Raw genomic sequence first — 22,313 nt, 5'->3', positions numbered from 1 at the left:
TAATTTTCTTTTATGGTTATCTCATTTTCTGCTTATTCAATTGTATTTCTTTTACCTAAATTTCTATATCTTTTTATTCATTGTACTTATGCTTTTGTCTGTCTTGTTTACAATTTCGTATGTTCTCTTCCAACTTTCTTAAGAAGCAAAATTCCCCCGATGATTGCCAATCGAAGTGCAACACCTTTAAATCTTATTGTTATTATCATATGAAATCTCATTAAACATTGAATTTGTGCATTCTAAAATTATAACATTCAAATTTTTAATATCTATTTTATATCATGTAGATCTCATCATTCAGACTCTGCTTGGTACTTCCCCTTGAAAATGTAAAAAGAAAAATTCTAAAAACATAGCAAAAACAATATATATATATAAACATTAGTAAACAAAATAGTTATTCAAAATCATTCTAGTACTGGTATGAACCTTGTAAATCTTTCACGTTTCTTTTCAATATCTATCAATCTTTGAGAACAATTGAAATGTTTCCCTCCCTTCTCCATTATTACTTAACTGTTAATAAGCATACCATTGGATAGTCATACAGTTTTATCTAAAACATTATTTATTATTAATAAGCAAAATAATTATTCAAATTCATTCTAATAACTGGTATAAATTCCCTTATAAATTTTTCACATTTCTTTTCAATATTTTATCAATCTTTAGAAACAATTGCAATGTTTCCCTCTCTTCTTTATTATTGCATTAATTATAAATAAACATACCATTACATAACAATACAGTTTTACCTCATAGATTATTACTTATTTCATTTCTAACTCATTACAGTATTCTACTGTCACAACACTATCTTTTGTATCTTTGCAGAATCCTCACTTTTAACTAAATTTAACTATTATCTCTGTATTTTCTAGCTGAGCAAATACCTTTAATCTTAGTACGTTTCCCCTTTTTCTTTATTTTCTGTTTTTGTCCCTCATAAATTCTTTCCCTTTCTATCTTCCCCCCTTTTCTCATCCTTTTTTTATACCCTTCTCTCTCTAATTTTCCCTTCTGTAGTTTTCTTTTCTGCTTCTCCTTGCTATTATACTTCTTTTTCAGACTATTTTTCTTTTTGGCTGTTCCCTTTGATCTCAAACTTTTAACTCCTTTCTCCCTTTTTCCCCTTATTACTACACTTTGCATTATTTGAGCATTGAAAATGGCTTCTTCTTTGTCCCGCCCTTCTTCTTGCTCTCAAAGCTTTTCCTTTTGCTTTTCATAGTTCAGGATCTCCATTTCAAAAAATTCAAATACGAAGCCAAAGGATCTTCCTCTCCTTTCTGTATCTTCTTGATGTTTTTTAAGACTCATCTTCAATTCCTCCAGGAATGATGGCATTTTAAACACTTTTGAACCACCACCCGATTGACTTTAAGTAAAACCAGAAAAAGAAAGAAAAAAACAATGCCAAAAACCTTTTTTATCACCAAATGATCATCACCAAATGATCCCAGACCATCTCTTCTTGTTTCTTTCCTTTCCTTTTTCTTTCCATGGGTGACTGTATCTTTTAATAAGATTTCAGTTACAATGTATCCTTGGGAGTCTTTTCAAAGTTTCACTGTTAATCCTCTTTATTTTTCCAGGTGGCACTCCATTTTTCCATTATTCCAAGTCTCACCCTTTTGCCTCCACTCTTCCCCTTTTTAGGGCTTTAAAATGACCAAGAAAAAATCTTTATTCTCCTTTTGACACTTAGATTTCAGCTTAAGGTTGCCTATTATTGTCAAAATAGATTAATATAAATTTCTTCCCATACCATTTGTAATTGTCAATATAAAGGTAAAAAAGGGGTTTTTAACCTCCTTTCCTCTCTCCTTCGCCGCTTAAAGATCTTCTTTCAGAAGTATCCCTCTAGGTACTTTTAGATTCAGGGTACCTTGCTTAGATGTTCTCTGTTGTTTAGGTTCTTCTTTAAGGTGGCCATTTATGACCACTGCTGCAACCACCTTCTGGGAAGGGAGTTTAAACCAGCCAAGGAGGAGAGATACAGCTCCCCTCCCCTTGGCTAGGAATCTCCCCCTCTTCACCACCTCTACGGGGTGGCTTCAGCCCCGAATCCAAGGGATCGGGACGCTAAAGTGGCAAGCACAGATTGAAACTGCGCACGATCGCGGATTTTGGTCTGTTGCTGAAGAGACCCAAACTGGAAGTCCCACAACGAGATTCAAGATGCTCGTTGTCACAATTTCTTTATAATGGCAATTAGAGAGAATCTCTGTTTTAATCAGCATGAATTAGGGCAGAATTATTGCATTGAGATTGTTCATCAGGTCTTTTTTGTGGCTGAATGCTAGACTAGGGAAAGGCAGTGTATATAATCTGATTTCAGCAAAACTCTTGATAAGGTTCCACATGTCATTCTTCCTGATAAGCTATCATAGCGTGATTTGAATGACACTACAGTAAGATAGTGCTGCTACCTAACTGCACACAGAGAGTCAGAATTAATGATACACTATATTGAGTTGGAAAGTTGTAACTAGTAAGGTTCTGTAAGGATCAATTCTGAGGCTCAGAAGATCGTAATGAGTTGCTCCTTATTAGCTTTCTGGGTGACATAAAATTGGGAGGTCTGGCCAACGTTCCAGCACGGCAGTCTAATCTAATGGGGTGGAAGACTGGACTGAAAGGGATAAAATGTCCTTTAACAGGGTGAAATGAAAACTACAACACTTCAGAAAAATACAGGACACATATACAAGATGGGGGACTCATGGCATGGTCAGTGACAAGTAGAACATGAGTCAGAACTGTAAGAGTTGCTATAAGGGCTGTTGTTACCTGGTGCTAAATTAGCAGGCAGAGGTTGTATCAAAGTCACAAAATGCCATTATTCCTCTCTATTCAGTACTGATGAAGCCACACATTGTACATACAAGTCTGACAGGTAGAAAGGGTTCAGAAAAGTGCAAACAATGGTAGTATATATAGGGGCTTTTGAAGACATGCCTTATGAAGGTGTACCAAACACATGATATTCATGTTCCATTCTGATTTCATGAATGCAAAGCAAAATATACAGTAGTTCTAAATTCCACCTATACATGGAATTTGGACTTCCAGTTCTTGTAATCTATATAAGTGTTCCTCAATCTTTATGGCTTGGTGGCCCAGTCCAGGGGCAGGGAAGAGGGGAACTGGGCTGTGCAAGCGGCGGGATGGCATGCACACATGCAGCTCAATTTGCACAAGTTGAGCTCTGCTCATGAGCCAGCCCATCACTCATGCAAGTTAAGCTGTGCGCGCATGTGCGCTGGCCCACCACTTGTGTGTGGCCCAGTTCTGAATGGGCCACAGCCCGGTAGTGGGCTGCACCTAGGGATTGGAAACATGAATCTATATTATCTTCCAGAACTATTAAACTCTTGAAATGTATAAGATTCATTACCAATAAGGTTCATAATTCTTTAGAAACAAAGATAATTTCAGCAATTATGATTTTTTGTCCACATCCTTTTCCATTATTTAATTTATTTTTTCTTGCAGAAAGCTTTTGTAACCAAAATATAAACCCCGAGGCTTAAAATCAAGCAAAAAAAATTCTTCAACCAGCTAAAGATCAAGGTTTTAATATCACACATGTTATAAGTTACACATTATTAAGTTTGTATTTAGTGAGACTATGGCCTTAGAATATTTATAACAGAGCTTAATTGGATTTACTTACAAGTATGTATATTTTGGAATATTCTAAATACCACAGCTATTTTAAAGTGTACTGGAGCTTTGATATTTAGGCTAAATCTAATCACCTACTGACCTCTAATCAATGCTGACTGCTTTCCAATTCAATGTTATTCTGGCAAGAATAGTTAAAGGAGAGGACTGGTTTTGGCTCCACTCTTTCTCAAAGTATAACTGAAATCCCTTCAGAATGATAAAATGCAGATCACCTTCAGAGGCTCTCCTCTGGATATCCCTGCCAAGTGGTTAGGCAGGTGGACTACAAGGTAGAGACTCTTCTCACTTATTGAAAAGTCTTTCTTTTTTAAAAAAAGAGGTCCGGTTGTTTGATACCTGTCATGCTGTTCTCCAGAGGATTTCTCCTCTTTCAACAATTATTTCCCCCAGGAAGGCATGACACTGGCTTACTCTGAAAGCATAGAAGGTGGATGAAGGCATTGTTTTTCTCCTAGGTATTTTCACTTTGAACATTTTAGCTGCATGATTTTTAACTATCTATCTATTGCCATGATGGCTTCTGTCTTTGCTCCTCTATCTTTTATTAAAAGTTTGTGTGCATGTGTGCCTATGCTGCAATGCTACTTTCTACGTGCAGATTGCTGCTTGGTGGCAACATGCAGGTGAGGTATCTCCACAGTCGTCCCTATTCTGAGGAATAATCACTCTTCTGTGGCACATCAGGTCCCAGTATCAGTTGATTAGATATCCTCTTTAAATCCTTTTTTTTAAATGTTGACTTTTCCCACTTCTTAACATTCCACGGCCTGTTCTTTTTAATTGACTGTTTTTAACAGTGCTTATTTCATTTATTTTTTTATGATTTTTTAAACAGATTGTTGTAAACCATTCAGGCTATTTGATAATAAATAGAAAATCATTACCACTTTCTACTGCCTTTTTATTCCTTTATTTAATTCTGTTAAACTCAAGTATCTGTAACGTGTCTATTGGAGTTCTGGTGAGTCACATCGTCCAACTAATAATCAAATACGAACGTAATACCAAAGTGAATGTACTGTATTTTTTTTAAAAAAAGAACATCACTTGAATTACTTGAAGTACATTTCCCTTAATTACGTTTCAGAAACCAGACAATCAAGATTCAATCCTGGCCGGGATACTGAGACAGCACTGATCTCACAGACTGATAGCATCAGGCAGGCTAATCTATCTTAGTCTTCCTCGAATTTTCAGTGGTCTGCAATAGCGTCATTCATGGCATCTTTCTGTCTGGACTCACTTAGACGTGAGTGGGAGGACCCAGAGTTATGATGGATCTCCTACTTTCCCTGGTGCCAGTTCCAGGATGGACAGAGAGAGACTGAGCTGGAGGCTCCTACTGTATGGGGTATCTAAGGGATCTACTAACTCCCCACTCTTATTTTACATCTACATGGAGATTCACCTTGTACACCAATTGCACTACTTTCCAGACTCGTTCATCTTGCTCATATTGACCGACATCTTAGTCATTTCCAGTTTAAGTTAGCAGGATGCACTCTACATGGGGCTGCCCTTGAAAAGCATTTGGAAGCTAGAGCTGGTCTAAAATGCAGCAGCACAGATAAATTAGGTGCTTCTTGTTATGGCCGCATAACTGCACTGTTTTGCAAGCTGCACTGGCTCCCTGTAGGCTTGTGGGTGAGATTCAAGATGCTCGTTGCCACCTCTAAAGACTTCCATAGCAAACAGCCAGGCTATTTGTGGGGTTACTTTTCTCCCCTCATCTCCGCTTGCCCCACCAGATCTAGCAGGAAGGGCATGCTCCGTATTCTTTCCATTAAACAAGGCCATGTTGTTGGATTCTGGAATATTGCCTTTTCTGTGGCAGTGCCTGCCCTATGGAATAGGATCCCTCCTGAGATTAGGATGGCCCCAATCGTATTAGCCTTTCATAAGGCACGAAAGACCAGGCTGTTCCCTCAGGCATTTGAGCCACGTGGTTAGGCGAGCTCTGATGGTTAATGTTGGTTAATGTTATTATGAATTGGATTGTGTTTGTGACCTCAGATTGAGTTGGGTTCTGTTAAACTGTTATTATTATCTTTAATCTGCATGTTGCCCTGTGATGACTTCCCGGACGCTTCCCCAGAAATCTCTCCAGATGTCACGACTGGAGAAAAATGAACCAGTTCCAGGCATGTCAGGAGGGGAGTTGGTCAATGGCTCCAAGCAACTGTCTTGAGAATGATTTGACTGAAGCACAACTATAGCAGGACAGCCCTAAGGCTTCAAGTGGGGAAAGCATGCGGCTGTAGCCAGTCAGTGATGAGGAAGAGGAATGGCCTTCTGTACCTCATCCAAAAACACGTAAGGCAGAAAAAAGATAGGAGCAGCAAAGATTACTCGCGAGGAGGCAGACTTGCCCTTCTTGATTTTGGTTACACCAATAGCTGGCAATTTAGCACAGCAGGCAGAACTCTCGAATGCCTTTTCTCTCCAAAACAGAAAATGAGCTTCTTTCTATGCCATCAGATCTGCATTGTCCATTTACTTTGTATTTCTCTACCCACAAGCATCTTTTCTTAAACCACTAGTGAATAAAAAGTTTCAATCTACAGTATGCCACAGATTTAAAAAACACACCAAAAAGACAGTGTTAATCCTGATACTGGTTATTAAACAAAGTTAATGATCCTATATGCTACTTCATGGCAGGCCAACTCATTAATACAAAGGTTATCATGCAATGGAAATCCATAACCCCATCACAAAGATGTAGCACCAGAGCTAACCTCAAAGCTTCATTTTAAAGTGGTGAATAAAAGTTGGCAGCCGAGCTGTACTACAGTCAATCTCGGACAAAATGAAGCTATTACTTAGCCCATTTTCACTTCTTAGGGCTGAGGTAAGGCATACTATTTTCTACTGCAAGCAGAGCAGCAGCTCTGGTTGATACAGGAAAAGCAGTGATATTCCTCAGTAATACCCAGGGATACCTCTGGGAGGAGTCTGAATGTGTTCTAAAGAGTAAAGGAACATAAGCATCTCTACTTTTGAGTTTGGAAAATGTATCATTTCTCACTCTAATTACATCCTAATTAGGTGAAATGACAATCAGGGCTCCTTATGTTCAACATTCTTGGAAAATATAGTTAAAATTCAAAAGATAGCGATGGTTATTATTTTATATGAAAAGGGACATCTTTGTCAGTTGTATCATAACAGAAAGACAATCATTATTTTTTTTTTCTGTTAAAAAAGACCATTTCATACTAAAAATATACATCTCTCACATTAAAAAACACAAATAAGGTTATCAAAATTTAAACACAGAGACAGAATATGACAGAATAGAAAGAAAGCCATTCCCCTTAGTCGGCTGTGTGTGCTGTCTGCCACACTTTTTGAAAAACTTCTCCTGAGGATGGAGAACAAATGAAATTCATATTTGCAAAGAAGATGTAGGCTTTTATCAACTGGAGTTAATGTTTACAAATCGCTGAAAGCGTGTCCGTCCATAACTGCATTTAAATATTTACACATATTTCTTTGTATTTCAGTCTGTTTGTCAGAAATTAGAGAATTAAAGAAATTAGTTGGCAATTGTAAACAATTTTATCATTGTGAACCCTCATGTATCAATCTTGTAGATTTTAATTGAGAACAATAACAAACATACTACAATGCCTTCGCTATTGTGGTGATTGCCCTCTGGAAGAATATTTGGCTTTGGCTCCTACCCTGAAGGGATTCTATAAATCTTTAAAAACTTGGATGTTTTCCCAGGTCTGAAAGTAAGGTGCAGTGGAGTTCCTGTTGTTTGTGCTTTTTGTGGGAGTATTTGGTCTGCATAGATTATTTCCTCTTCTTCTTCTCCTTCTTCTTCTTCCTCCTCCTCCTCCTTCCTCCTCCTTCTAAAGTGTTAGCTGCCTATAATCATTCTGGATAGCCTTTAAACAAATAAACAACCCTCCCCCAATCTGTGAGGTAAAGCTTTGGGAGTACTAGGGTACTTCTGGAAGATACATGGTTGTGTGCTACTATCATGGAGTCTGCAAGGTGCTTGGATGCATGTGTGTGAGAGTCTGAGAGAAAGATAGTGTCTAGTCAGGTTTAAGAACACAAAGACCTCCAGAAGGGGATCAGCTAGGTTTCAGGGACAGCACATACGGCTAAGAAGGCAGAAAGGCCATGCAGTAATAGGACACTTCCTCTTGCTTCATATCAATAAAGACTCATCAACTTTACTGACAAAAAACAATCAAGTGACAGTATCATGGGAAGTGCTGACTCTGAAGTCTTAACAGATTTAAGAGAACATTCAATCAGAATATCAGTTGAAACAGGAAGATTTTGATTTGTTTCCTCTGTGACAGCACACAATTCTTCTGCCAAGGTGTTTCTTTCAGCTTCCTCTGAGAATTAAGGAGCTAGAGTTTTTCCTGTAGAAAACGAAAATCTACAAAGAAGGTTTTTGTTAGATCCCAAATGATTATAAGATGTTGTTTAAATAGGATTATTATTTTTGAGCATCTTAATCTATAGAAATATAGATAAAATCCAAAGTATATATATGTGTGTGTGTGTGTGTGTGTGTGTGTGTGTGTATACACACACACACACACACACACAAACACATACACAAACACACACACACACATATATCCCCCGACAACTAAGACTAACCTGAACACAGCCAAGCCTCCACCTGAACAGAACACACCCCCAGCCAATTAGAATACAGCCAACCCCGCAAGCAATCAGATCACAGCCAGGCCCCCAACCAATGAGAACACACCCCCACCCAATCAGAACACAGCCAAGCCCCCACCCAGTCAAGCCGCACTCCCACTGGCAGTTAAAAAAAAAAACAGCTGCAAGCTCACATTACTCCAAGAAGCACAAATCCGAAGACACAAGCCTGAAGATGACGAATGAGATTTCGTCGAAACGTCGCCAAAATACTTCCAATTTTACACGGGAGAAAACCCGAATAACCAAAGATCCACATACAAATACTCGTGAAAACCTCAGAAAACAAATATTACACCTCTATGGGGAGGAAACCCACCATCTGACCAGGACTGAAAAACTTGAAGTCCAAAGAGCTTCCATTTTATGTGACCTCGCATTCCTACGCAACTGCCGAGATCAAAATTTAATCCCCATAAGCTTCCAATTGAAATTCCACGCCAACACAGCAGCCACCAAATGCATCCTAAAAGGAACAGAATTGACCCTAATCAGAAATGAACTTCACACAAAAAGATTCCTCCTAGACCAAATCAACAAAGATCTCCTCACACTTCACCTCAGACTCAGCAACAAGATTCACCTCGCACTTTGGGACAAATCCAAACAACTTGCTGTCTGGAGAGCCGAAACACAGACCACCCTCAAGACAGACACGCACAGCAACAAACTCAGAAAACTACAACAGCACCGGAAACAAACTCCTCCCCCCTCACATCCACACATGAAACAAACAGTGCACAACATCTCAAATACGATCCTCACCGAAGCTGAAACCAATGTTCTTTCGAAAGGATTCAACTTTGCTGTTGCTCCCAAACACATCCCCACAGAAACCATTATATGCGGAGTTGAAACCAGCCTGGCCAAAACCAACCCTGATGATGCTAACAGAATCAGACACGAAAGCACCAACATCCTCTGCACCAGCAAACCACCCAAAAGCAATTTATCCAAAGAAGAACAAACTGTACTACTTAACCTGAAAGAAGACACCAGCATAATAATCCTACCAGCAGACAAGGGCAACGAGACAGTGGTTATGAACTCATCTGACTACCAAACCAAGTTAACCAACCTACTCCAAAACCCCACATACAAACCCCTAAACACAAACCCCACCACCTACCTAGAAAAAACCACCAGATCCAAAATAAAAGCCTCCCCCATCAGCGAAGAAATCCAGCAAAGAATCATACCCAGAGAGAAATCATCAAGATGCCCTAAGCTCTATGGTCTTCCCAAGATACACAAAGAAGGAACCTCATTTAGACCAATAGTCAGCTCCATAGGCTCAACTCTACAAAACCTAGCTAAATTTCGCACCAAACAACTACAGCCCTATGCAGAATCCATCAACTCACGTGTAAGAAACTCATTCCAGTTCATTGAGATCATAAAAAACAAAACTTACAGCCCAGCGACCTACTAGTGAGCTTCGATGTCATATCCCTCTTCACCCAAGTGCCTATAAAAGAAACCTTGACAGCCATCCAAAACAAATACAACCCCCCCCCCGCCACCAAGCACATCCTAGATCTGACCAACCACTGCCTATCCAATACATAATTCAACTACAATGGACAAAAATACAAACAAATAGAAGGAGCACCCATGGGATCACCCCTCTCACCTCTCATCGCAAACCTCTACATGGAACACTTTGAAACACAAGCTCTAGAAAAATATGTTCACAAACCCAAACTCAGGCTCAGATACGTAGATGACACCTTCATAATCTGGCCACATGGGAAAGAAAAACTGAACAACTTCCTCACATACCTCAACAGCCTACACCCCAAAATACACTTCACCATGGAAACAGAAGCTAACAATCAACTTCTCTTCCTAGATGTCTTAGTATACAAAAAAATCCAATGGCTCCCTTCTACACACCATCTACCAGAAGAAAACACATACAAACCACTATCTACACGCACTCTCCCACCACCACCCAGCACAGATCAATTCTGTAGCCGAGACACTCATCTCCAGAACAAAATGCTTAGCTGACGAACAACACCTAAAAACCGAACTACAGACTCTCACTAACGTATTAACAGCCAATGGATTCCAAAGAAAGATTACCCACCTAATCCAAAAACAAACCCCAACCAAAATCCAAGACAGAGAACAAGAGAACGGCAAAGCCCTCCTCCCATATATAAAAGGCACTACAGACAAAATCAGCAAGATCCTCCAAAAACACAACATTAAGACAGCATTCTGCACAAACAGAAAAATATCCACCATCCTAAGAAACCCTAAAGACAGAATCGAGTTAGAAAACCAAGGAGTATACGAAATCCCATGCACCGCCTGCCCCACCACATACATCGGACAAACCAACAGAAGAATTAGTGCACACACTGAAGAACACAAGAACTCAATCAAAAAAGAAGAACCGACCTCTTTCCTGGTCCAGCACCTCAAAGCCACAGGACATGAGATTGACTTTAAAAATACCAGAACTATCGCCAAAACTCAACACTTCAACAACAGAATAATCAGAGAAGCCATAGAGATGGAAAAACGCCCACACAGCATGAATAAACGAGATGATACCTTCCGCCTACAAGCCATTTGGAAACCCACCCTCATTAACAAACGAGTACCTAACATGAAGAGTGACACCAGACCCACACCCACGAAGGCCACACAAGATGCTACCACCACACTTCCACGTAGAAAGCAGATTCACACCCACACAGATGATGAGACACGACCACAGACCAGAAGCCGTACTGCAGCTGCATCACTACCCGCTTCAAACCCCTCCGACCCATACATGAAGCAATCTGACACCCAACATGAAGATGTGGCATGACCACGAACGCAAAGCCAAACAACAGGATCACAGCTCACCAGCTCAAATCCCCCAACAACTAAGACTAACCTGAACACAGCCAAGCCCCCACCTGAACAGAACACACCCCCAGCCAATCAGAACACAACCAACCCCGCAAGCAATCAGATCACAGCCAGGCCCCCAACCAATGAGAACACACCCTCACCCAATCAGAACACAGCCAAGCCCCCACCCAGTCAAGCCGCACTCCCACTGGCAGTTAAAAGAAAAAACAGCTGCAAGCTCACATTACTTGCAGCACAAATCTGAAGACACAAGCCTGAAGATGACGAATGAGATTTCGTCGAAACATCACCAAAATACTTCCAATTTTACATGGGAGAAAACCCGAATAACCAAAGATCCACATACATATATATACATACATATGCATTTAAAATAGTTAAACATTAAATGAAGAGAAGAATCATCTCTTTACCTAGCAATAAAAACAAAGGCAAATGCTACGCTATACATGTAGTACCTAAACCTTCAATCCTTTATGAATCTTAAAGTAAAGGGAAGCAAATTTTACAACACAGGTATCAACTGTTAATAAGGATAAATGGACAAAATCTGAGAGTCAACACAAAGCCAACCTTGTGACCTTGGGCCAGTCACACTCTCAGCCCTAGAAAGAAAAGCAATGGTAAATCACTGCCAAAATCTTTCCAAGAAAACTGTAGTGACTACTCAAGGCAGTTTCCAGGAACCAACACCGACTCAAAGGCACTATCCTATACACAGGTGTAGTACACAAAAGTGTACTACAAGAATTTTCTAGAATACATATGGTAGTTTCTTTACCATTTCCGGTGCTTTTATTATCTCTTTTAAGTGGAATTAGCCATCCATAATTAATAAATAGCAGGAGGATTTTATACCTTTTGCTTCATTTGCATCTCCAAATATGTCTTCCCTTCTTCACATGTGAAACATACGAGAGCAAAAATAGGTTTGACTGGCAAATTATATGTGTGTAACTTAAGAAATACAATCATTCTTGTCTGTAAAGCATCATGAGCACTGTTCCTCACTGCATTCAAAGAGTGGTGAAATCTTTCACATGCTCATATATAGGCAAGAAATTCCTTCAGTTATCATGCACTATTATCATTTTGACACAAAATACAAATAAGCTACCAATTGACCTTGAGGACCTACTTATTTAACACAGAAACTGCAGCTATTATTACGGATGCCACCTCCCTTCTAATCTTGATGCTTGATTATGATGGCATTGGTAGCAGCATTCATCAGGAATGAGTACAGAACCAGTCAGCTGTTAGTAAGATTGACACATGCTCCAAAAGAAACAGGAAAAAAAGCACCGAATAGGTAAAAGTGGAATGCTTGGCATGATGCAAACAGCAACATTCTAAACAAAGGAAAAACAAAGATAAAAAGGGGTGGGGAACCCCTATATTTTATTCTATTTTCTGTTTTTGTCCAGTTTCCCTTAAGTTGCAGTCCTGAGAGGTTTCAGCTAACAAATATAGCCTCTATCCCAAAGAAAAAATTGCTTGCACCAGTTATGGCCACCAGCAGCAATAAACAGCAAACCAATTGCTTTTGTAGCAGACAAGTCAAGTTATTAAGAGCTATTAAGAATTAGAGGACCAGAAACAAGATGTATGTTGGGAAAGAGAATTGACCAAGAGAAAAACTTTATCCTATCCCATGCTGGTTATACAACAAAAAGAAACTAAAAGAGTGTCATAAACAGAATAGACTAGAATGGAGTGTAATAGGGATAGGGTGGCGTGGCATAGAATAGAATAGAATAGAATAGAATAGAATAGAATAGAATAGAATTCTTTATTTGCCAAATGTGATAGGACACACAAAGAATTTGCCTCCGGTGCATAAACTCTCAGTGCACATACAAGTAACTCTCGGGATATTCCATCTTCCTATATTAAAATAATCAAAAACATCAGCAGTGTGGTAGGCATCTGGGCTACATTATCTGTATTTTTATTTTGTGGATTAGTTTAATATATTTTTTTCCAGAAAAATAGTGATGCTAATTGGAAGCTTGGTGGGAAACATTCTAGTTTAGAAGAACTTTTTAAAAAGGCCAGAAAGAGCTTTAATTAAAAGGATCCCCTCCTCCCTTACATTTTACATAGATTTTTAGCAGCAAATATAGTATGATGGTAGGGTGCTGCTGCTCCCACTAGAGGGAAACCCAATGCATTTTTCAAACATGCCTATGGTAAACAGGGAGAACAAAAAAAAAATGCTGCCTTATCTGGTCTTTGATCTGCAATTTTTTCCAAAATAGTATTAGTTTTCACATTTTTGGAAACACATATAAAAGAAAATAGGTAAAAAGGGGCAAGAAATATGAAGCGTTTTGAAGCAAAAAAGGATTTTTTTTCAAGATTTTGTAACAGATAAGACAAGCATGCAATGGCATAGTTCTTAAAATCAAATGTATCGATGCATCAATCATGTTCCAAGTTCACAAGAGCCATATTTTAAAAACTGGCTGCTGTTAAATTCTCCTCCTTTTAAAATTTATTTCTATATTTGCAGCAAATTGTTAAGCCTAAAGCCAAGGATGATCTAACTGAATTACGCACAGATGTCAGAGAGAACAGAGAATTAGCTATTTCCTAGATCCTGCAGGCAAGCACTTCTCAAAACTAAAAGAATGCTGTTTGTAATCCCCACGCCCACCTACCTTTTAGACTTTCTTTAGGGAAAAGAAATAACTACATCCTCCTGTTTCACCCTTTTTTCTTCAAAACAAAGATTGGACATAGACTATACAGCTGACATTCGCACAGAATCTCAGCTTTGAAGCAAGAGAGCCCTCCTTGCTTGTTTAGCTGTTCAGAAGTAAATAATACACCCATCCCTTTTCAGTAACCTCTTGCCTAAACCACACAGTTAGGGGCTGGCCAGCAGGCCATTTGGCTGTCAAAAAGGAACAGAGGCTGGAACATCGAAGAAGCAGACTGGCATCACTGCATCTGCATTCTTCATTATTAGCTGCAGGTTTGGTCTCTGAGCTGATGTATAATACCTTAAACGCAGTGGATACTTTCTCAGAAATTCAGTACAATTCATTCATTCAGTACAATTGAGGAGATGACACCAGACAAAGGAAAACAGAGATTCAAGGAATTCTAGCATTACTAAGGTTCAATTTTTCCAGCTGTATATTTCAATGCAATTTACATATAATCCCACAAGCTCTCTATTTGTAAATTCTCGAATATGTTCTTGAAAATGGTGGTGACAGAAGGTCTCTTAAACACAGATTTGGCAAATGCCAAAAGATATGGGGCTATCTTGATGGGCACAACACCTGATTTTAAAATAACTGAGGCACAACACCTGATTTTAAAAAAGATGGATTAGGGCTACTTACAGAAATCCAAGAATAGTTAGGAAAACAAAATGTAACAGCTTGACAATGTAATGGCATGATTGCAAGCTTGACACCTTTGTTCAATTCACTTGAAAATCAACTATTTACTAGGACACTAGATTCTCTGCCATGTAACACTACTAGGAGAGAACAGAGGTAAAATTTCCAACCCAACAATTCTACTTTTGTTTATTCATGTAACCATGTTAAGAAGTTATATAGTTTTATATTTCTGAGAACAGAACAGTAGAAAAATGTTCTACTGCTCATCATTTAAAACCATATTTAATACCACCTTGGGTACATAAGTTGCGATCACAATTTCTGAAGCCATGCATTTTAAAACCGTGGAGTCAATTCGCACTTTTCTTCAACCACAAATATCACAAAGAAACCACTTTGTGAATGGAATTCTATCTCTTCAAACAAGACCCTTACATAAAGTTTCATAAAGTTTTAAGGGAAGAATCAGAAGACGCATGATTTTAAAAGATCAGGCCACGTGTCATGCGGTGATCAAATAGAATAATAGCTCCTTGAATTTAAAATCCTAGGGCTTTTTGAAATCTTAGCACAGCAATTTTTGACAGAAAAAGGAGAGCAGAGGGAGACAGTGAAAGCAGGAACAGTACTATTAGATCTTTTTTCCTTTGGCAAAATCATCAACCGACTGTTCTAATTAACTTCTACTCTTTGCTGAAGCGATCATCAGAGTACCCACTGAGTGGTAACTATCTACCAAAATTGAGCTTGAAAAAAACAGTTTCATGACTGAAACAGTTGTCTAGGCCAGTCAATCAAGAGAGCTCTGTTTAGGCCTGTGCAGACCTTGCCCGGCACTTTGCCTGCCCCTCCGAACCTCCATTTTGGCCTACAAAATGCAGAATAAATGTTGCAGAGCGCCTCTGCAGTTGTTTGTAAGGGTGAACAACTTCCGTGGTACTGCAAGATCTGTAGTTTCAGGACTTGTTTGTAAACATTAGGGGGTCAGTGGTGGTATTCGACCGGGTTCTGCCTGGTTCTGGCGGGCCGGTAGGAGCGATGAGCTGCGGATACCGAACCGATTTCTCCACCACTCATCTGCAATATAAAACTCACATTTCCCACTTGCATATCAGCAATTTGGTACAGTGGAGCAGTGACTTCTTACTCTCCACAGCACATACTCATTTTCACATCAGTGGCAAAAGATATTTGTCACAAAGAAATGAGTAGGTAAGAATGCATACCTACTCATATAGATCCACCACATGAAATATCCTATCTGCAGTAGACTATATACATGTACTGGATGATATTTGCTCCTATCAGTAAGTTTTTGCACACACTTTGAAGCTTTGATATGTAGATTAAAAAACAGGTTTCTAAGAAGCCAGGTTTATTCAGTTTACTCATAAAGAAAATTAGCTTAATCTTAGTTAATGAAAGGAGATATGAGAACATTAGGATACAAGGGCAGCTAAGGTAAAATACATTTGGTGTGTTAGTAAAATGGATAGGACAGTTGGGCAGCTGAGATGCATTTAGAGTTGGCACATACGAAGGAAAAAAAAATCAGTTCAGAGAGGGGGGAAAATTAAAAATTAGATATTTAATAAGTCTACGTATACAGATGCTAAACAACAGCTACATAATCCCTGGATATTCATAAGATTCTAGGTTGAAATGTACATGCTGCTCCAAAAAGAAATATACTGTGTTTAATTCAATGAATATTTTGAATTGATCTAAATTGCACACATGAATTAAATGAAATATATTTTATACCACTTTCATAGCCGTTATTTATCTGCATCTTGACATATTTGATTGCAAAGTGCATTTTAATTGCCTAATTCTTTTATCTATTGTGAATCAAAATGAGATAAATAAATCAAAAAGATTTTACATTTATGTTTATTATATGGAAAAATGAAAAGAAAATTAAGCAACCATCAGCATATTATCAAGGATGATGATTACTGCACAGTAGCTAAAGTATCTTTATGCTTTATGTTTGTTTTTTAAATTAAAATTAGCTGCTTAATGACACCAATTCAGATATCTTTTGCTATTCTTTTTCCAAGGCACATTCTCAAGTATATCCTCTGCATCTCTCAGGTCATGAGTATAAAATAATCTAGAAACACAGAGAAATTGTAGTGGCCTCTTTTGCATAAAGACCAGATGTATATACATACCCATTGTCTCTTGGATTTGATTACAATTCTACTTGCTAATTTACTATTGTTCAGGAATCCATAAATCTAGATGCTGCTGTATGTTTGATCATGGATCACTAACTAAAACTTAACTTAAAAAATGTTAATCTTCCAAACCACAAATGAACAAATACACAAAGGCTGGTCGATGCCTGACACTTTCTCAATCATGTCTATCTAATATTTTACCTAGACCACTATGCAATATAGCATCATTTGACCTACAAATGCAATGCACCTGTTCATTAACACTGCTGTAATTACGTGCTCAGATGACATCCTCACTACACGTAGTCCTTGACTTACAACACAACAGGGACCAGAAAATTCATCATTAAGAGGGGCAATCATCAAGTGAGGCAACTTACCAGTGCGCCCAATTTTATCACCTTTTTTTGCCATGGTCGTGAAGCAAATCACCATAGTCATTAAGTGAGACATCCTGTGACCACAACATGTGATCTTCCCTATTGGCTTCTCCACTGAATTTGTTTGTCAGCGGTCATCTGGGCAGATTGTAAATGGTGATCATAGGACATGGGATGCTGCAACCATTGTAAAGGTGTGACAGTTGCCAAGCACCCGTATCACGATTACATGATTGAAGAGGCACTGTGTTAGTTGTAAGTGCAAGAACTGGTCATAAATCACTTTTTTCAACACTGTCATAATTTTGAATGGTTGCCAATCAAATGATTGTTAAACAAGGACTACTTCTATTAAGCAACTGCATAATGATGTAGGAGAAATCACATTTGTATGGCATAGTATGATCACCTGGAAAGGAAGTCATGCCTTAAACTTGGCTCAGAAAAATAACAAATAGCGGTCCTGAAAGTTATCATCTGTCCAGATAGTACCGGTAATGCATATACCACAGAAATGCAGACTGCTTATCTATGATAGTGTCTAATATTTTCTTTGTACCTTAAATGAATTTACTATCAAAAGTGAATAGATTTCACCTCAACCTCTGGTCACAAACACTTCTGACCATGACCAAATTGGGTTCTGACTAAAAAATTCACAAAACTTTTGAATCTGGTCATGAACAGGTGATGCTTGGGTGATGCTCAAACATGACCCTTGACACAGAAATTCCTGAAGACAAAAATTAGAAGACGAAGAAATTGCGAAAGTTATGGAACAAATTATGGTCGTGACCAGAGGTTCTATTGTAGTACAAACTGTGCTTTCTTCCTTTCATTGGTTTATTATTTTCATCCATGGCAGTGTTTTTCCAAGATACCTTAAATCATAACTAAGCAAGTCATGTTATGTTAAATTGTGAATGAAACTCTGCCTTTAGAATCATAGATAAGCTTATATTCAAGGCTCTCGAAACATGTGTGACTAATAATAACAACATTTGCTGAACTTGTATGCTGCTAATTCTCAATGATTCTGAGTAGTTTCCACATAATATAAAGATGTAATACTTAGAAAAAAAATTGGATTTGTAAATTTAGTCATTCTTTTCTGTCCTAATTTGCAGCCAACCTTTAATACATACTCAGACATAATTCTAAACAATAGAAGAATTAAAAATAACATGAACCAATAAAAAGCACAGCCTATGCAGAGGCAGATATTTACAGAGATTGAGTTGGAAGGGATCTTGTAAGTCATCTAGTCCAACCCCCCAGCAGACCCTACACCATTTTTGATAGATGGCAGTCCAGTCTCTTCTTGAAAGCTTCCAGTGATGAAGCTCCCAAAACTTCTGAGTATTAACTGAGGTTTATTTATCTTAACCACAGTCAATACCTGCCTCTGCATAGGCTACACTTTTTATTAAAGTCTGCTCATATGTTGCTGACCACAGAATTGCTATTTAACCATTATAAAATATTTGTGATTATTTATTATGCACAGACCTCATACCCAGGGATAAGTGCAATATAAACACATTTATGGGAAAATGTTAAAGGTGCTAATGTAATATTAAACTATATACTCAAACTTTGGGATTTGACTGTTTATTAGGAATTGTAGCTGCATTGAGCATGTGGGATGGCTAAAAGAGAAATTGGAAATGTGATATTTTCCCAGATTTCAAGGAACGACTGTCGGAACTATGTAATCTCTCATTTCAGAAAAGGCAATATTTCCTACTAATCAAAAGATGCAGCAACATGTATTGCTATTGCAAAAATATTGTGGTATTTTTCAGTAACATGTTGTAATGTTCATATTATAGTAGTGCATTCATTATGAAACCTGTGACTATTGATAAAAAAGAAAACAATACAAGACCCAAAAGAAACAGTTAATAGGAACAAACATATACACAGTTTTACCTTTGCGTCCTGGATATACATGAGGATAATATTCATAATACAAATCAGGCTGGTCTAGGTTTCCAAATGGTTCAAATTCCATTTCAGCATTTTGGTACAGACTCAGTTTCACCAGAAGCGCTAGTCTTACAAACCAAATCTTGAAAGTAAAAAAGAAAAAAAAGTTTAAAGTTATTACTGTAACACAAAAATATATTATCAGGGTGTTTTTTCAGCTATGAAGAACAAATACCTGTGATACTAATACAGTATATCTAAAGGTTATTTTTCATGCGTGCATGTGAGTTCAGCAAACTCATTTTTTCCAGAAATTTTCTTCATGAGCTGAATTTTTTTCTTTACTTTTGAGCTCATTTGCAAATGAATTACCTTACATGGTTGGATAGTACTCTGTGCATAATCTGACTATACAGAATTAATATGTTGACATTATCTGAAGACAGATATGGATCATTCCTATTCTCAATTATTCACCTTAACTACCTGTCATAAGAGGTTTAAAATGCAAATAAATTACTGGGTCTTTCAAATGGTTAGTTTACTAGCAAAACACTTTTCTATCTTTTGGTCCTTAATATTTCTAATGTAGATATTGCAATTGCTTATAAAGAAATATTTGCAAGACGTTTGCAGCACTCTTGAAAGCATTTATTAATTGTTAATTCATCTTAAAATCTAATCAAAAATTCAATTGTTTTCTCACTCTGGTCATCCTATGTGTTTCTATGCTAGAACAAGTAAAGGCAATATCTATTTTTCCCAAGCACCTAAGTAAAACGAACTGTTTACATGAGAAATGTCAGTCTTGTTTTTTCATTCATAACGGCAAGAATTATTTATCACTCCTCTGAAACCATCTTAAGAAAGGTTGGGGAATACCTGGGGGGAGGGGGAAACTGGAGGTATCCAGTGTGTCTCTGACATTTCTGGGTCTAGATCCTTAATGTGGAGCCAATTGCCCATTCCCACACATGTTTAAGATGTGCATGTTTAACATGCATCCTAACTTCTGCCTGACCTACAGGCAAACATACCTGAAGCGAGTCTGTTGTGTGACTGGTGGGTAATCCACTTTTGCCACAGCCTTGACCATGGGCTGTCAGAAGTCGTCCACACAGATCAACTGCTGCTCTCCAGTTTTTTGTGCTCTGGAGTGAAAGGCAAAGAATAGGCTAAGTAACAATTTAGCAGCTAAAAACTTGAAGCTGCTTATTTTGCTTGAAGCAGCTACAACTAGCCATTAGTAATAATGACAAGGTCACTAAAGCTGGCCAGTAGGAAGCAGGATGTCATTTGTCAAAGCTACTTGTATAATTAGGCAAGAAGCAAAGCCAGGCATGACTCACAATTTACAATTAGAAGATTGCTGGTATAAAAGGGTACATAATTTATTATGAAGTACCAGAGACTGCTCATTCAGAAATAGTTATCAGTTTTTAACCCTTAAAGAATATGTTTCTGCCATTGCAAAATAATCCTATCTATTGCCTCTAAGTAGCGTTGCTATTTTATTTTCCCCTCTTGGAATCAAGTCATTTTCCTATTCGCTTTAATCAATTATCATCATACAGGTAATTCAGTAAGCTGTGCTTGAAAATTTCAGCTGTGTGGAAACTCACATTTTAATAAATATAAATACTTGAAGTTTTCAGCATCTATTTATTCAACCAGAAAGCATTCAGTAGATGTTTAACAGAAATAACATGCATTTTATATTTAAAACTTAAGCAATCTGCATAATAAAAAGCTGACGGATACTTTAAAGTCACAAATACTGCCAGCAGAAGAAACAACTTATTTTTCCCTGATTCAAAGCTTAGAAAGATTTGTATTCGTATTGTGCTTCCAGTCAAAGCTATGGCAGTAAAGAGGATTATTTGTTACAATGTTTGAACACCAAGGTAAACGAGAATTCTTTAAAAATTTAGCTTATCATGAACAAGCAGGGATGCAAACTGCCTGACCGCTCTTGCTTGGCACTTGCCAAGAGAAGCTGAACAAACCTGGACGACAATTTGTGGCTTGCAAATAAGTAACCATGCCTTCTTTCAGTCCTAACAAGCCAGAGTCACAAACCAAGGACGAAATGTAACTTATGACACCAGATTGCTAGAAAAATCACACTGCATTTCAAAACTGAGCGTATTTATCTAAAACATTACGCCATCTGTCCATGTTTCTTTGAGCTGGAGAATATGTGTGGAATTTATGTAGTGGACACTCTGGCAAACGAGTCTCAAGCGACAATGTCCTAACTCACAAAATAGCTCTGCTGAATGTTATAGCAAGTTACAATATAGTGATCTACCCAAGTGCAACCCAACCACTCTTCCTACAGGACCTCCCTATAAACCTCACATACCTTTTCCCTTCTTTTTGACTAGTTGCATGAGCCTCCAGTAAAGCGTTGGGGCATAGCTGCTATCCACCACTGAATTGTAGGATAATCACGGTTAAGGTAAGGAATGCAAAATGTGCCTGGACACTATTTAACCCCCAGGTGTATTCAGACAATTCCTTTAGCTCTTGCCAGACTTCCTGCCCTAATTAGCTATTTTTTTTCCAAATAGAGAAATTAATGAGCTGATGAATTGCAAACATCACCTTTATTCCCAAGAATGCCTCTGGGCTCCAAATGCAACTTATAAACATTATATATGCTTTGTTTGGAAATGTCAGCCCTTGTCTAGAAAATGAACAAAGGCAAATAGGATGTTAAGGAGCATTGCAGGCAAGGAGGTAGGGGCTAAAATCAAGTAGCATCAAGATTTTATATATCCCACGGCAACTATTTAGCTTGCAGAAAAAAAAATTATACTTCTAATTAATTTTCAGATCTGCCCAATATGTCATAAAGTTTAAGATCCGAGTACTTATTATGGGACAAACCAGGACTAGCTGCAGAATTCAGGATAACTGATGCCTGAATGCTTAATTAGTGGCCAATATAGAGAGTACGGATATGGCTATACAAAAGTCTGGGCTCTACTCCCAAAAGGATACTTTTTTTAAAATAAAAAAGTTATTTGGGTTTTCACAAAACATAATACAAGTAAAATTTCTTTTTTTGAGAATAGCATGGTCCCGGGTTATCACTTCTTCATACTGACACAAATTCAATTTCATATTCATCTTTGTGTTCTATTCCATATCTTATTACTATTTTAACATTTTCTCAATAATTTTTC

General features: G+C 37.9%; 1 protein-coding gene across 4 annotated transcripts in view; it reads right to left on the bottom strand.

The window, feature by feature from the left end:
* The window catches only part of TRAPPC12 (trafficking protein particle complex subunit 12), a 75,598-nt gene that overhangs the window by 37,768 nt on the left and 15,517 nt on the right, over window positions 1-22,313 (bottom strand). For all 4 annotated transcript variants that reach the window (XR_015740164.1, XM_087916754.1, XM_026695239.2 and 1 more), the window contains 2 exons: window positions 20,160-20,273; window positions 19,126-19,264 (listed from right to left, as the gene is read on the bottom strand). Coding sequence is in view for 3 of the 4 variants with exons in the window: in XM_087916754.1 (XP_087772880.1) it covers window positions 19,126-19,264; window positions 20,160-20,273 (253 nt within the window). In the remaining variant the exon portion in view is untranslated. The remainder of the gene's footprint in view (window positions 1-19,125; window positions 19,265-20,159; window positions 20,274-22,313) is intronic.

Source organism: Pseudonaja textilis, chromosome 1 (assembly GCF_049901715.1).
Source record: "Pseudonaja textilis isolate UNSWEBS1 chromosome 1, rPseTex1.2, whole genome shotgun sequence".
In the NCBI taxonomy this organism is placed as follows: domain Eukaryota; kingdom Metazoa; phylum Chordata; class Lepidosauria; order Squamata; family Elapidae; genus Pseudonaja; species Pseudonaja textilis.
Note: the sequence above shows the minus strand (reverse complement) of the source record. Positions and strands in the feature narration are given on the sequence as shown.